We start from the raw sequence: 15,495 nt of genomic DNA on the forward strand, positions 1-15,495 counted from the left end.
TATTGCCTGCTTAAATACAAACTTTGATTGACACACTATTTTTGCTTGTCAAAATGTCACATCTCAGCTGCTGTGCTGGACCTTGATACGGTACATCCTCCATTTTCATTACAATATTGGATTTTTATTGAGCTAAAAATTGAAATTGGAGCAAGTTGTTTGAAAAATATTTTAAGTTACTAACAGATTTAAATTCAAATTTAATATTATATGCTTATATACACCTTCTCTTCACCCCTTTAATCATTTAATAAAAATAAATGTCCTTGGATATTTTTCACTCAACAGATTTAGGAATGCATAAACTTTAACCTAAAGCACTTGGCAGAGATCATTTCTATCTAAGATAGACAATGTTTTTGTTTGCTTGTTCTTTAATCTTTTCTTAGGGTGAAAAGGGAACTGTAGGTGACCCTGGACCAAGAGGACCATACGGCTTGCCTGTAAGTTGCACATAGTTTGTACACATTGTGCTTTTCAACACTCCTTGATTAAACTTTGTGTACTTTATGACTGCTTTTCACTGAGCAATACAATTAGTTGGAAAAGGCAAAGATAGATAATAATCCCTGACAGTGCAAGGTCACTGGTCTTCATCACAGGCTTAGATTCATAACCATGCACGTGCTCATGCAAATGTAATGAAATAGGCCTGACACAAGCCAGCAAAACAAAGGAAATTCAGAATGCATGTGCTCCTGTTTCTGCAGCCTGTGGCTATCAGCTCTCTGGGGACTAGGTGGCAGGAGTTTAGAGTGGAAAGCTGTGATTTTCTCAATGTCAATAAGCTGCTTGAATTTACATGATGCAAGGCTACTTGTCTGTTATGTTTTTATTTTTGTTGAGACTTCAGGGATCAGTTTTGTTTCCATTTCTGTGCCATGTGCTAAGAAGCAATATGAGAAGGTTGTTGTTGATCAGTCATAAGTGGACATGGTATGCTTTAAATCAAACATTTAAACAATGTTATCCATTCCTAAAATATGAGTGAGAACTTCCTTTGGCCTAACAGGGATAGCCCCAATAAAATCAGTTGACTTACTCTGTTTACTTTGCTGATGACTGGGTCAGGTGTGTACATATACACATGTCTATTCTGTACTTTGACACAAGAAAAGCTGTGTAACTGTGCTTGGACAGGCACAACCAGCCTTTGCAAGAGACTTGCAATATTTTCATACCCTCTCTAGTTTATTCAGTCTGATTCATTAATTTAAGCTGGAATAGAAACTCGTGGTTTAATTGGATCCATTTAATTGGAACAGGAGTCAATGAGTAGAAAGAGTTTTCAGGATCTATGGAGTGTTAAATTAACTTGCAGTGCATGTTTATCTAGGGGTCACTTTTGTGAGTTAAATTAATTAAAAAAAACAAACAAAACCAAACTATGATTTCTATTTCACCTTCCTGTGAACTAAAAATTAAAAACTATAGGCTTTTCTCTACTTTTAGCCTGCTCCTAGAATCCATGTACAAACAAAACTTTAACAGCAAGCAAAATTTTACAGTCAAGTTATCAGTTCTTGGAAATGTTAAACACTGACAGAAATGTCCTTCACTAGTGGCAATGCTATGTGTACAGACTTAGCAACATGAGGTACTGCTGTATAGAGGGAGCGCAGCAGTTGAACATTAAGGTGGTCATTGGTATCACAGCTTAGGGACACTAATGTAGCTCATATGGTTCTTTGGCAGGGCAAAGATGGCGAGCCTGGCCTTGACGTAAGTAATACATATGACCAATACCCTCTTAACGGTAGGCGAGTGTCTTTCAAGAGGCAGCTGAGTGTCACATCTTTGTTTCCATCTAATGTGCATGCAGTACATACAGAGAGCATGCCAAGTGCTGTATTTTCTCTTTCTCTGTAATACAGAGGACAAAGATGATACAATATACAGCCCTAATCAACAGACCTCACAACATACAATGTTTAGTAATACAAGTAGTTGGTCCTTTGGAAGTCAATAGGCTGAAAAGCTATGCTTGGTAAGGAAATAAGCAGACTTGTGAGTCAGTTGTAGAAGAGCAAGGAGTTACTAAGATTTGGTTAAGTAAATTTATCCTAATTAAAGAAAATAATTCCACAACCTGTAAGGGACACATTTCAAAATATAGGCCCTTTCTTTGGCATGCTTACTGAAAGCCCTTTCCTCTGGTCCTACATTGAAATCCCTAATTTGGAGAAGTCTTTTCCAGTATGTTTATATGCTATGTAGCATGGACTATTGCCAGTTTGAGTGATAGCATTTCTTTCCATTGCTGGCAAAATGACACTACCAAACACTATAACTAACTTGTTTCTCATGCTCTTGTGTGCTTGCATGTTTGCACACATAACACACATATACATGCAAAGCATGTAGAGAAATCATCTTTTTTATGTTTTCCAAGAGTATTTGAAAATTTAACCTGCATGTGAATGAAAGTCGACCTATCTTTGTCCATTTTGTTCTTATAGGGTTTCCCTGGTCCTCGAGGAGAAAAGGGTGATATAGGCGAAAAGGGAGAAAAGGTGACCACAGAGTTATTAACTGTTGTTTGATTCCTCAGCCTAGTCAATTCTGCTGTCTTTATGCTATAAATCGTCCCATTAAAACTTACCTTTGTTTTTACTGTGTGCCAAAAGTCAGGTAACAGATACATGCTCAGCAAAATTATGAAAAAACTCAAAAAATTATGCTAAGAACTAGTGATATCAACATATTTTTTGGTTCATTTTCTCCAATCCATGCTATGCTTGTTGAAAATCTTTGTCAGCCTGAAATTTTTCATGCAGGCATCACTGAAATGGGTCATTGTGGTAGTAATTTTATACTGAAGACCCCAGCTCTGTTCCTTGGCAGTATTTGCTATATAACTGTTGATCCTAGTGTAGCATGGCTGTACACATTGCCTGTCCCACCAAATGGATGAGGACAGGAACTGTTTAAAGTGCTTTGTTATGACACTACAATCTTGTGGATTGACATTTATACACTATACCATTGTGGTAAACCAACTAGACAGTGAAATTAAAAGAAGCTCCTTGCCTTTATTTTCACTGTCCAGATGTGGTGACTTGGAAATATGTTTAGTAAAAAGTAATTTAGGACTAAATGCGTGCTGAGTAAGCTCATGAGCAAATCTCTCCTATTTCTAACCAATGCAGAACCCAGTTGTCAAAACTGCTGAATCAGCACACAGCAGGTAATGTTTCTAGTTCAGACAACTTTTTTTGCTTAGTTGTCATGTACAAGGTTATACCAGGTCCACTTCCCATCACAGTACCTTAAACAAGAGGCAGGGTTAAAAGGTCACTGTGGCTGACTGTCTTAATACTGTCAGGCAAAACACTTCCCAACAATGCACTGATAAGGGTACTATGAAATGTATCCTTCTGTCCCCTGTTAAATATATTGTTTGTTTTGAGCTCTGAAATCATTGGTAAGGTCTTGATTTTGCAGAACAATTGTTGCTTAAGCAGGTGCTGTATGAATATTATAGAAACAGTTTCTGATGTGGCAGCATAATCATAATGAATGATGAGCTGTTGCTAAATGTCAAAGACTTCAAGTCTGTCTGTCCAAGCAAACAGCTTTTCTCTTGAGAAGGGTCGTCAGTAGAAAGGTGTGACAGCAAATCAAATGAGCTTAACAGTGTGTTCTCATACTAGGATACGTTGGAAGGATTGTTTCTAGAGGATTGAAATAAGTTATTACCCTTTTTCAGTCAGTCCTGGTAAGGTTGCTTGAAAACTGTAGATGGTATTTGAGCCTCCCAGTTCAAGGAAAACCTGAGAAATTAGAGAGGAAGAAAGCTGCCAAGCTGGCAGGAGCCCAAGGCACATGAAACAGAAGAGGTTGAAGGATGTGAACTGGCTTAGTCTGTCAAAGAGGAGACCAATGTGCTTCAAGGGGAGATACAAAACTGATGGAACAAAACTCTTTTGGGTAATGACAAATGGGAAAATACAAGACCACAAGGTGCTGCTGAGATGTTCACAGTGACTATTAAGAAAACCTTGTTCAGTAGGAGGTGGCTTGGCACTGGGACAGTTTACCCAGAGAGGTGGCCGAACCACTGCCCATGGAGGACTGCAGGACCTGATCTGGTCTGACCTGATGTAGGGTCAGGAATTGTCCTGCTTATGGTAAGAGGTTAGACTAGGAAATCTTCAGAAGTCCTTTCCAACCAGACCTTCTGAGTCTGTTTCCATGTAGAGCTAGAGACAGTCAGAGAAAATACAGCCCTCAGAGCCCCAGAAGATCTCTTGAAGAAAAGATGGAAAGCTGGTAAAACATTTGGCTTGTATAAATATGATATTATGAAAATGTAACAGCTAGGATTCTTGCTTTCAGGGTTTAAAAATATTTTATTGTCCTAGAGTCCAGCATACTTCTCTTTGGTGTCAGTTCATTATTCATAGAGACTGACTAAATAGCTCAAACATAGGGCTTCCAGTTGAAGGAGAGTAAGGGAATTGTATATGTGACCAAAAGGCATGGTTAAGCCTTTTTTGGAGCCTTGCTCTCTTGGGCTGCAGGACGCATCCCCTACAAAGTCTAGTGCTCTATCCCCTTAAAAATTCAGGAAAAGGCAAAACCTGTTTCTTAAGGAAATGATGAAGTACTTAGAAAGTCTGACAGGTATTTCAAAACTCATATTGTCATATGGGTTTTCAGATTAAGAGAATTGCCAGGATGTCTATAGAGTGAAAAATGGAGATGGAATCTCTTTCTTAAAGATTCTCAGAATAGTCAAAGAAAACTATAAGCCAAAGGAAGGTCTTTTTCAGTGAAAAATCAGGGAAGATGTAGCTGAAACCTCTGTGAAAGAGATTTCTGTTGCACAGTTTTGACATAATTTTTTCAAGAAATGAGAGATTATCTTTTTTCACCAAAAAACTTTTTGGTTTCACCAAAACCATCTTAACTGCATCAATAGCTGTTTTTCCAAATGGAGGTCTGACTCTCAAAAGACACAAAGTAATGCAAGTCTAGATGATCTCTAGAGGTCGCTTCCAACCCCTACCATTCTTTGATTCTATGATTCTATAACAGAAGCTTTCATTACAACAAATTTTCTCAGTTCTGATGTTTTAACTTATGTAAGTTATTAATGATCTATGACCAAATTGGTGTAACCACACCCATTTCAATAGAAATAAGTCAGTGTACATGTTGAGGGTCTAGCTCATGATTTCTTGTGTTGAGGTTAGTGAATTTCTAATTAAGAAACTTGTTTTGAAATGCATTGCAAAAATATATATCATTATCAACATTCCAGTGAGAACTGGTGACACTTGTTTTTTTCACAGACATGCTGTGCTGTTCAGAGAGTAAATCTTTACATCTTTACATCAGTATCAGATGAGTAGTAGACTGACAATTTTTATTTTAGCCTGCCAGTAGTTCTGCTACAGTGAAAGCAAGTCAGTGTTTGCATTATAATGTCTGCTTAACTTGGCTGTAAAAATAATTTTTGAAGTGTTATAGCTGTAATTACCCGTATAAAATTATAGTCCAGGAGCATTCAGCATGAAAAAGGTTAGTACAATTGATTTGGTATTTTCAAGTTGTGTGAATAGGCAAAAAAAAATCACTTTGAAAAGGAATAACCCCTAACAAAAGGAAGAGATTGTGCTGTGGGGTGATGGATTGAAAGGGGACCTGATCCCAAATGTGCAGTTGTGTCTCTTGTTATAAATATTTACAGAGAAGTATGATGTGTCACAACAATGGCTGGAAAGACATCATCCTTATCCCTCTACACACTGCATTGATGAAAATCCATGCATGTGAGGACTGGAGATTGTTCCAACCATAGCGGTGTTACAGAAATGCTACAAATTTATATTTCTCTAGGTACTGACGAAGGGCAGGAAGGAATTGTCCTTTTAATCTTTATCAGATGTAGATTCTCCATATTTCCTCTGGATCTCTATAGTGCAAGGTGAGGAGGTGAAATTAAGAGACAAGAACTCACTCTGTGGAAAAAGTAATAAAGTAATCAGAAAGTCTAGATTATTCTCTACAGAGGTAACTGCTGCTTTGGTTTGAACAAGATCACAGGTTTAAACTGGAAGTTTAAGTGGTTATCTGCTGACTTGTAACACAAGTAACTAACAAAATACAAGTCCTCAAGGTATATAAAAAAAGTCAGAAACTAAATGGTACAGTCCATTTTCAGAATAACTTTTGGAGTATATCCATGCTCTGTCCTTACAGGCAGTCACAGCAAATACATTGGTGTAACATCAAGCACAAATAACGTAAGGTTTGATCCCAAAACTGTTGCACTTCTGTTCTGCACTGTCACATTTGTATGTTTAAGATCAAAACTTAGGCCAGCTTACAGTTCTTGGCTCATGGGATTTTAATTTTTTTTTAAATATCACAATCTCATAATTTGGTAAAGAAAGGCAAAGACTGGGTTGCTGTTTCCCTAAATATTGTCCTGTGGCTTTTTGGCACACAGAAAAGATAGACGAGCTTTTATCGTGTCGTGAATGCAGTATGTTTTGTTCATGGAAAGACATTTTCATTTGAATGTGTCTAGTATTCTATGATATTAAATGAATAATGTGTTTTCATTTCCTTTTTAAATATTATATAGCTAATTATTTTTTTAATTGTGTAAAAATATTTTTTCTCTGTTGTTAATGGATTGTCTTTCTGTACTGGTGTGGAACTAGTTAAATGTCTATTTATAATGCTTCACCAAAACCCATTTGTCTTTCCAAAGGGGCATTCCTTCCTTCTCCTTTACCTTCATTCCTTACAATTCCTCTGTCTTTTTTACCCTTTTCCTCACAAATTAAATCCTTCCAATAGCCACAACCTGACTTGCTGGTTCTCCAATGTCATACTAATTTTCCTATGACTATTTTTCCCATTTCTTTGTGATATTCCTGATTTACTCATCCTTCCTATCCCATTTTTACAATCCCAGTCCAATTTGTTACTTTTTTTCATTTTTGTGAAATTGAGAGCAAACCTGAAACTCATTTACCATTGTGATCAACTGGTGTAAAATCAATTGTAAAATGAACTCTCAAAACATCTTATACTGCTTGAAGGTGAGGTCATCTTTGCAGGTAGCTTTGAGGAGAGTCAATGCATTCCCATAAGTAATTAAAACATTGAAAGTTTTACATTCAAAAAGAAAACTCAGTGTGAAATCAAAGGACTGAATTTCAGTAAAATAAGTAGATGAAACATTGCCTGCGGCAGAGAGAACATTTAAATGCTGCAATATTTAAATAATGAATGTAATTATCACTTCTGATTACTTTTTGATACCAAGACATTATGAAATTATTTAAAATGTTACAGCACTTCTCCATCAAGCAGTTTGAATGTTTTGATTCCTGTAACAGAGTTTGAAATGGTCGTATTGTGTTTAGGATGACAGTACACTTTCAATGATGTCTCTGGGTTTCGGTGGACATCACGAAGTATAGAATTTATCCCAAACCCTTCCCCAGAGTTCAAAGAGTCAGTTCAGCAGAGGTTGCTCTGGGCCAAGTTGACCCTTGATGTGACATCATGGAAGCTGATAGAATGTAGCCAGGAACCAGCTAGTCCCACAAAGCATCCATGTCACAGATCTTTTTTTACAGTGACTACGTGATGTACTCTGTTCTCGCAAAGTTACTGCTAACTAGTGACAAATCTTCCAGGGAAGCTGTCAAATTCAGTTTTTCAGTACTATCACTTAGAACAATAGGAGACCTCTTATTTTGTACTGTGGACTGAGGGGATTTGCAGATTTGCCTCTGTCTCAAGAAATCAATTCTTTCAAGCTCTGTTCTAGGATTAAAAACATTCATAATACTGAAGTGAAATACAAACACAAACTAATACCAACTGATTGCAGTTCTTGTTTGTGATCGTATAATTTATTTTTCCACATAATGCACCATCCAAACCAGAACACAGTGGTAAGTGTCCTTTCAGCTCTCCATTGGCTTAAAAACAAACCCCCAAACTTTTAAACCAATTTTTTTTTTTTCTCCAAAAGAATGAAACTTGTTTTATCGAAACCATTGTATCCACAGGGGGAAAAGGGAAAGAAAGGCAAAAAGGGGCCTAAAGGGGAGAAAGGAGAACAAGGTGCGCCTGGATTAGATGCACCTTGCCCATTGGTATGTCTCACTTGTGTATTGGACAATTGATTGTCCTATTATAGACTGATGGAATAAGAAATGAGGGGAGAGGAACAAGCACCAGCTACTGGGTCACCTGTTGCCCTTTGTTAACACAGCCTTATCCCAAGAAGCAGCAGCAAATACTAGTTTAGACTTTGTTTGTCAACCTCCTAATTTGATTTAAATCACCAGACTTAAGAAATTCAGGCTAAATTTGTGGTGTTTATTGGTGGGTTTTTTCCTTTGTTTTTTTGCCAGATGTTAAAAAAGAACCAAATTTGGGATTTGCCAGAGTCAGTGCCCCACAGGTTGAAATCATACCATGGCAGTCAGCTTGCTCCTCTTGCCTCTCCATTGTTATTTGTTTGCTCCAGCTAAATCAATACCGAAGGCATTTCCTTGACAGTAACATTGCAAGTTAATCTTTACAAACAGGGATTCCGTGGAATTAAGGGGGAAAAAGGGGAGCCAGGCCAGCCTGGCCTGGATGGGCTGGATGCCCCTTGCCAATTGGTACAGTATTTCTCTTTCCTACCAACCCTGCATGCAGTTCCTTTGTTTGTAGTCAGCCATTCTCAATGTAAAGTAATGTTTTCTTTGAGCTGACTTTACATTATTCACGTTAACACATGCATGTGCATGAACAAACAGGCTGCTTCAGTGATCATAACCACAATGAGAGAAGATACATTTTTGTTGACATCTCAGACCTAACTCTGCAGCAGTTTGCTCCCACATCACATGGCAATTTAAAAGTTTGTGTCCTTCCTACCTTTTCCCTGAGAATCATTGGTTTGCTATTTTTCTCACAAAACACCTATTGCCTTACTCACCCTGAACGCAAGTTTTTGTAGAAATCCAGCCCGATGTCCATTTCTAATCAAGTCTGATGACTTCTGTCTGCACTGGCTCAAATCTTTACCCTAGCCTTTCCCAGGGTTATTCTGCACCCTGGGCTTCCTTTCAAATCCATGCAGTCTTAGGTGCATGTTTTCTAGGATCTAGTAAAAATGAGAGTCATGTACAGAATGATGTAAATATTATTTCTAAAAATCAAGTCATAGGTTTCCAGCAAGCCAAGCTGGAGCCTGATTTCCCAGATCTTACACAAGTATTCAAATAGATCTGGAAATTAAAAGCTCACCTAAGGTTTGTAAGAAGATAATGGTCTGCAGCCCAAACCCTCACTGTCTTTGTTATTTAACGTTTTCAATTTAATGGTCTTACCCTTGGAACTTACCTTCCTGGAATACACACAACACTCCCCACCCTATGTTAGCATGAATTCAAGTTCCCACCTATACTAAAATATGCTATTTGTTGACCCTCTCCCTTGTACCAAACTGGCAACAGTGATTTTTTTTTTAAAGACAACATAAATTCAAATTATTTTCCATTAAAAAAAAAGAACAGTACATACACATTTCCTAAAGAAGCAAGTAAGATTTTCTTTTTAATTGTTCGCAGTAAAATTTGATCTGCATGTTCTGATATTGTTTGGTGGTTAAGCACGGTTCTTTAAGATGAATGTTAAATTAAGTAGATTTTATTTCAACTATAGTACTTCTAATTTGATTTTAATCTTAAATATGTGGTCCATTAAGATTGTTTCATAGTCCACTTTGTTTGCTTCCAATTAATGGTAACCATATCTCATATTTTGTTGGGGATAATCAAGCATGCTTTTGTAATTCAAAAATGTTTTTCTGTCTCTGTATTATCATTTATATCTGGAGATTCACTAACAAATGTTGACAGAAGAAAAATATTCTTTCCGTAGGTAATTACTAGAATAAGCTGCTAAGCAAACGGCACTGTTTCTTGCTTTAGGTGGCAAACCATTCCCATCAGATTGCATGCAAGCACATTCAAAAATTCACATTATCAACTATCTTCAGATATAAACTCAGATAATATGTATTTCGGTATTTAGAATATTCTAAAAATTGTCAAGACCTGATAGGGTTTTTTCTGTTGATGTACGGTCTAGTTACCTGATACGTGCTCCTAATTCTGAGCATAAATCTCTCTGGATAAGCCCTTTATTTCCCTGTAGATTGAAATTAGTTCCATGAACATCAGTATGACTGTTGGCAAAAGTTGGCTCTGAGCTTACTGGACATATGGAAGCACGTGAAAAGTAGAGTGGTAACAGAAACAAAATGGAGTGACTGTCACTAACATAAGAACAAATTAGATGGCCACATTGTCCAAGGCCTGGAATAATCGGTGCTGCCGTATTACTTTGCTCTCACCACTGACATTTTCTTCCCCGCCGTGTCACTTGAGGCATGTTCGGGCCTTAAGGTTTTGCTGCTTCACTCAAAAGCTAAGAATGAAAGTGAACAGAAAAGATGATACTCAAAGTTGAATCTTGCTATCTTACCATTGGGTTAACTTTGTACTACAGGCACATAAAACACAATACCCTCCAGATAAAAGTGATTTTTTTTTTTTTTTTTTGCTCATTGATCTTATACATTCAGCTGCAGATCGTTGTGAAAATAGATTATATTTACAATAATATGCAGCCTGAGCTCTAACAGCAAGAAACTGATGATGATGTTCTAATGATCAAGGGAAAAACAAATCTTTATGTCAGAGGCACATGTATATATTTATGGTGTAACCCTTCTCTCCTTTGGCTTTTCTTTCACATTGAGAACAGGAGAGTAAAGAAGTTAGGAACTGGTCTTACTTGTTAGTTAATGTTAGAGCTGCTTCAGTTATTTTAACAGATAGTGATGGTGTATTTGTCCTTTCAAACCTAACAATGATTTTTTTTATTTTTTTAATCTTTCTCTCCCCTTGAAACAGGGTCCTGATGGATTACCAATGCCTGGTTGTTGGCAAAAGGTAGGATGGACAGAGCCTTTTCTTTTCAGGGGCAGTACATCCCTGGCACACAGCAAAACCTGAAGTATATCAGGATATACTTCAGAACCTCTTAGACAAATGCATGCAACAAAACAAAATAAGACCTCTCCATGACAGTAGTTGTTGTGATGAGATTATAATATATGTAGAAGTAACAACTCATTGAAGCAGTATTGTATAAACAGTTGGCATTAGATTTCTGGAAAGCCCAAGACTTTTCTCTTTCATATGAAAGAAAATAAACATCCTTTGGTTTCTGCATAGAATCACTGCTTCCCATTCTTTATAAAAGCTCACAGATAAGGCATTTTTGTCAAATGTTTATACTCAAATATGATTTTTCTCGGATACCTAGAACAGTGCATCCTGCCCTTCTCTTACATACATTCTCTTGGTTGTTATGTTGTATGCTAATGTTAACTGGCAACATTATTTTAGTAAAGATTTAATCTAGACAATGCTAGATTTAGAAATACAGCATGGAGAATAATGTAGGTGGAGGATACTGGCATATAATACATTACAAAATATAAAGTGTAAGGGAAATACTGACTGCATTTATCTCTGAAGAGAAGCTGATGCTGAGGAAATAAATATCCCTATTTGCAACTCTGTCCATGTCTATATATTTGGAATAAAAATTTGAAATATAGATTTACTAATTTGATTAACCTGTATCTCTTTTTGTCTCTGCAGTGATGCATCTAACCTTACAAGCATGAAGTTGTGTATATAGTGCTCCACTTTTTGTATTTATAGTTGAAAACTGAAAATTTGATTTCACAAGTCTGAGATATGTTTACATATAGCTGCTTCTACTTGTTTGCAATAGTCCATGTGTACATCTTTTTTTTTCACTTACATCTGCAGTTAGATATTATTATATAACTGTGGAGTAAACCTGCAAAGATTCTTTCTCTAATGAGAGAGACTTCTCAATACAACAACCAATAATAGAAACCCAATTGTTTCTGCAAATTCATATTTTTGTCTTGTGGACCTGCATGGACAATGAGTGCCATGAACTAGTTTACAAGAAATGGTGACCAAATAAGAGCAAAATGCTATGAAATGTACTGTACCTGCTGCCATTGGAGTTTACTGACTTGGTTTCCATGTCCATCTTAAACATTTCACTGATTCATGCCACCATATCTGCTTGTATGGACTAAAAGCATGAGTTTGTGTGCCAAACCTGCTTGCTGTGTGATTGCGTCACATGCTAAATGGCTGCTCGCAGTGACCTTCGATTCCAGCTTCTGAATCGTTTCCTTTTGTTATCTCAAGGGAGTCACACCATGGCTTATTGCTAAAAAGAGATAAACCAGAGGAGGATAGAAAGAGGCCTTGAATTTTGGGGGAATAAAGTTCCAGCTGCAGGTGGATGGCTTCCAGTCTTGCAGGTCACCTGGCCCCTTTGATCAAATAGGGGCCCACCTGTTAATCAGCATTGGTTTGCCTTGCACTACTCTCGGTCGTGAAGACATTCACGATGGGCCCTGTTGAGTCCTTAATCAAGAAGGAAAGAAGTTTGAAGAAGAAACCAGACTTCTGTGTGGGTTATTTGAAAAGGTTACAGAGGTGCTGCAGAGATCATTTGACGGCAGACACCACGTGAGACCAGAAGCTTCTCGTTCTTACTCAAGGATGGACAGAGTATGTGCTCTGCGTATATTGAGAGTGCTGGAGGAAAAAGCATTATTGAGGTGAGGATGAATCGGAACATCCTCCAGAGGAGGAGGATAATGGAAGTGACCAGAGACTTATGTACCATGTTGTGGATTTCAGTTGATTCAGTTTAAACTACACAAAACTAGATTAACTTCTCTGCAGAATTTTGGAAGCTATGGTTATTTTTTTTTTCTTTTCCTATAACTGTTGCCATAAAGGATTAATATCAATAATCTAGTCAACATTTGTGATGATGGCATTGAAGAAAGTACTTCAAGTTGTATGTTCATCTTGTTTCAGTATTAACAGGTTTTAGTTCAGGGTCTTTGAAGCCTTTAAGTCTAAAAAAAGAGTAGAGTTTATTTTTGTGTTTCACAGACTGATATATTCATCTTGTTATTTTTGTGCTGTTACAGTGACCTTAGAGGATGTTATTACTCAAAATACATTGGAAAGAAACAGGTCTGTGTGATTACCACTGCACGCTTGCCATCACACTACACTGCTAAAGGTGTCAATATTTCTCTGTTTATATTCAGATGACTAACTTTCTAGAGAAACATTGGCAAAGTTTTGCTTTTACACTTTTTTTTTTAATTTAATTTCTAGAAATATTTAATTTGTGCACATTTGTAGTTTTTGCCACAAGGTATTTTTTCCAGTTTTGAGTCTTCATATGGTGCACTGCAGTTAGCTTGAGAGACTAGTTTATGAGAAATGGTGCCATATTTGGCAGATGGAAGTTCTTTTTATATCACTTGTCTTCTTAGTGTATAGCAGGATGATCACAAACTTTTTTAGTTACTTTTCTGGGAGTTGCCTTTCATACATAGACGAAAACTAAAGTTGAGGAAGACAGCCTGTCTCCATCTTTGTGCAGGCACCTTGCCTTTCTTGGAATGCATATTTTTTTCTTGTTCCATCATTTCTAAATCATATGAAGATGGAGGACTGCTGTGGTTCCAAGTTTTACATTGTGTAACTATTTCAGAACAATGTAAATGCCACTATAATGGGATCTTTCACTTTGCTATGTCTTTTTTCGTCATTTTGGTATATCTGAATTAAAACCAACTTTTCATGGGAGAAAATCTTCCATAGATGTTTAATGTTTTTTTAAAAAAAATAATTTTAATTTAATTTTTTTAAAACCTAAAAATTATTTGGATGGCCTTTATCTAGTAAGGCCTTTCTAATAAAAACAAAATTCCAAAATTATATACATATATATATATCATGAATATATATATATTACTGCTCAAGTCCATCTTTCCAATAGCAAGAAATAAACTATTGTTCAAAATATGAGAAAAACTGAGATTTTTAAATTAAATTTTCAGAGATGTAAATATCGACCTGTTAGAATAATCATGATTACAATAGTAAAAGCCTTCACATGGCATAGACTGAATATAAAGTGATAATAATCAGAGTGCTACAGCAGTAACATGAATGAGGGTCTTACCAGAAAGGGGACAAGAGGAGCTGCATGTAAGCCCTTCAACTTGCCATTTTTTTTCTGCTTGTCTAAGAATGACCATCTCAAAAAACAACAGACTGAGGAGCAAGCTGCCTGCCTAACAGAAAAGAGATTCTTACCCCTATGTCCTGATTTGGCATACATGGCTAGGTATGTTGTACATGTGAAGAGTAGATGTTGAATTTATTTATAAAGTATCACACATTGGCAATCACACAGTAAGATTCAATATTTTTTAAATGTCCCTCAGAGTATTCAAACGCAAAATTAAATAGGATGTTTATTATATGGCTAGATGTTTTAGCAATTCCATATCACAAATGTCTACAAACATCTACAAACGTAGCTCACTTAAGACACAGCAAGATAAAGAGATATTAAATACATGCTGTCATTAGCACTTTCATATTTTAAAAATTTCTGTATCTGTTTTCTTTAACTGTCCTCATAGGATCCATTTCTATATTCATCACCAAACCTAGCAGAACCTTGGTTCAGAATTTCTTCATTCAGGAAATAATTATAGACACCTACTGTATTTAAGTGTTAGTCAAAACTCGGTTCTCCCTTAACCCCTTGACACTGACACTCTGCTGAAGGAACACTTATACACCTTTATTCACTTTCTTTTCTGTCTTATAAAGTACTTTATTTAACTCCCGCACGGCTGGAATACTTTTTTTTTCCAAGTGATATGACTTAACTTTTTTAAGCTCCTGTATTATTCTATACCAAAAAATGTTCATTCCATTTAAATGAACATGAGTGAACGGCAGATAAACACTTTCATTTTACAGATTGAGCAGCATACATTGATTTGGCATTAATATTTGCATTTCAAAGATTGGCTTGAATGGAGTCTAACAGTATCTAGAAAAGTTGCATGTTCAATACAAGGGAAAAAAAAAAGGACTGGTTTAATATTTCACCAAGAAAAGCACCCTGTGAAGACTTGGAACATATTTATTTTGTTTAAAAGCAACTACTTTTGGTGCTAGTAAATCTTTTCTTTTGATGGCAAAGCTACAGTTTAAACCACCTGTGTGTTGTTGTATCTTTTAGTAGCATTCCACCCAATAGGTATGATTTGTTTTGTTTAGTTTGTGACAGGAACAGTAGTTTCTCTACCAGTCCTTTCAGTTGTAGAAATGTGTAGTAGTGTTAGTCTACACAGTTTCTATACCCCTGACTTTTTCAAGTAAGATTACTTCTTGTTTCTTTGAGAGTTTTCAGTATTTGTTTCATACCAAGTTTTGTAATCATCGTGCAGAAGTCCTGCTACAGAAGCAGCAAGTCTTTTAAGTACTGTATAGAATACATATGACATACACAGTCCTT

The 15,495-nt window shown here is 36.5% G+C and overlaps 1 protein-coding gene across 1 annotated transcript in view; it reads left to right on the plus strand.

Moving 5' to 3' along the window:
• The window catches only part of COL25A1 (collagen type XXV alpha 1 chain), a 314,147-nt gene extending 303,099 nt beyond the window's left edge, over positions 1-11,048 (plus strand). The window contains exons 36-41 of the mRNA XM_061993189.1: positions 390-443; positions 1,696-1,722; positions 2,460-2,513; positions 7,914-7,922; positions 8,040-8,126; positions 10,947-11,048. Coding sequence (XP_061849173.1) covers positions 390-443; positions 1,696-1,722; positions 2,460-2,513; positions 7,914-7,922; positions 8,040-8,126; positions 10,947-11,048 — 333 coding nt within the window. The remainder of the gene's footprint in view (positions 1-389; positions 444-1,695; positions 1,723-2,459; positions 2,514-7,913; positions 7,923-8,039; positions 8,127-10,946) is intronic.
• Positions 11,049-15,495: the final 4,447 nt, after the last annotated feature.

Source organism: Colius striatus, chromosome 3, assembly GCF_028858725.1.
Source record: "Colius striatus isolate bColStr4 chromosome 3, bColStr4.1.hap1, whole genome shotgun sequence".
In the NCBI taxonomy this organism is placed as follows: Eukaryota; Metazoa; Chordata; class Aves; order Coliiformes; family Coliidae; genus Colius; species Colius striatus.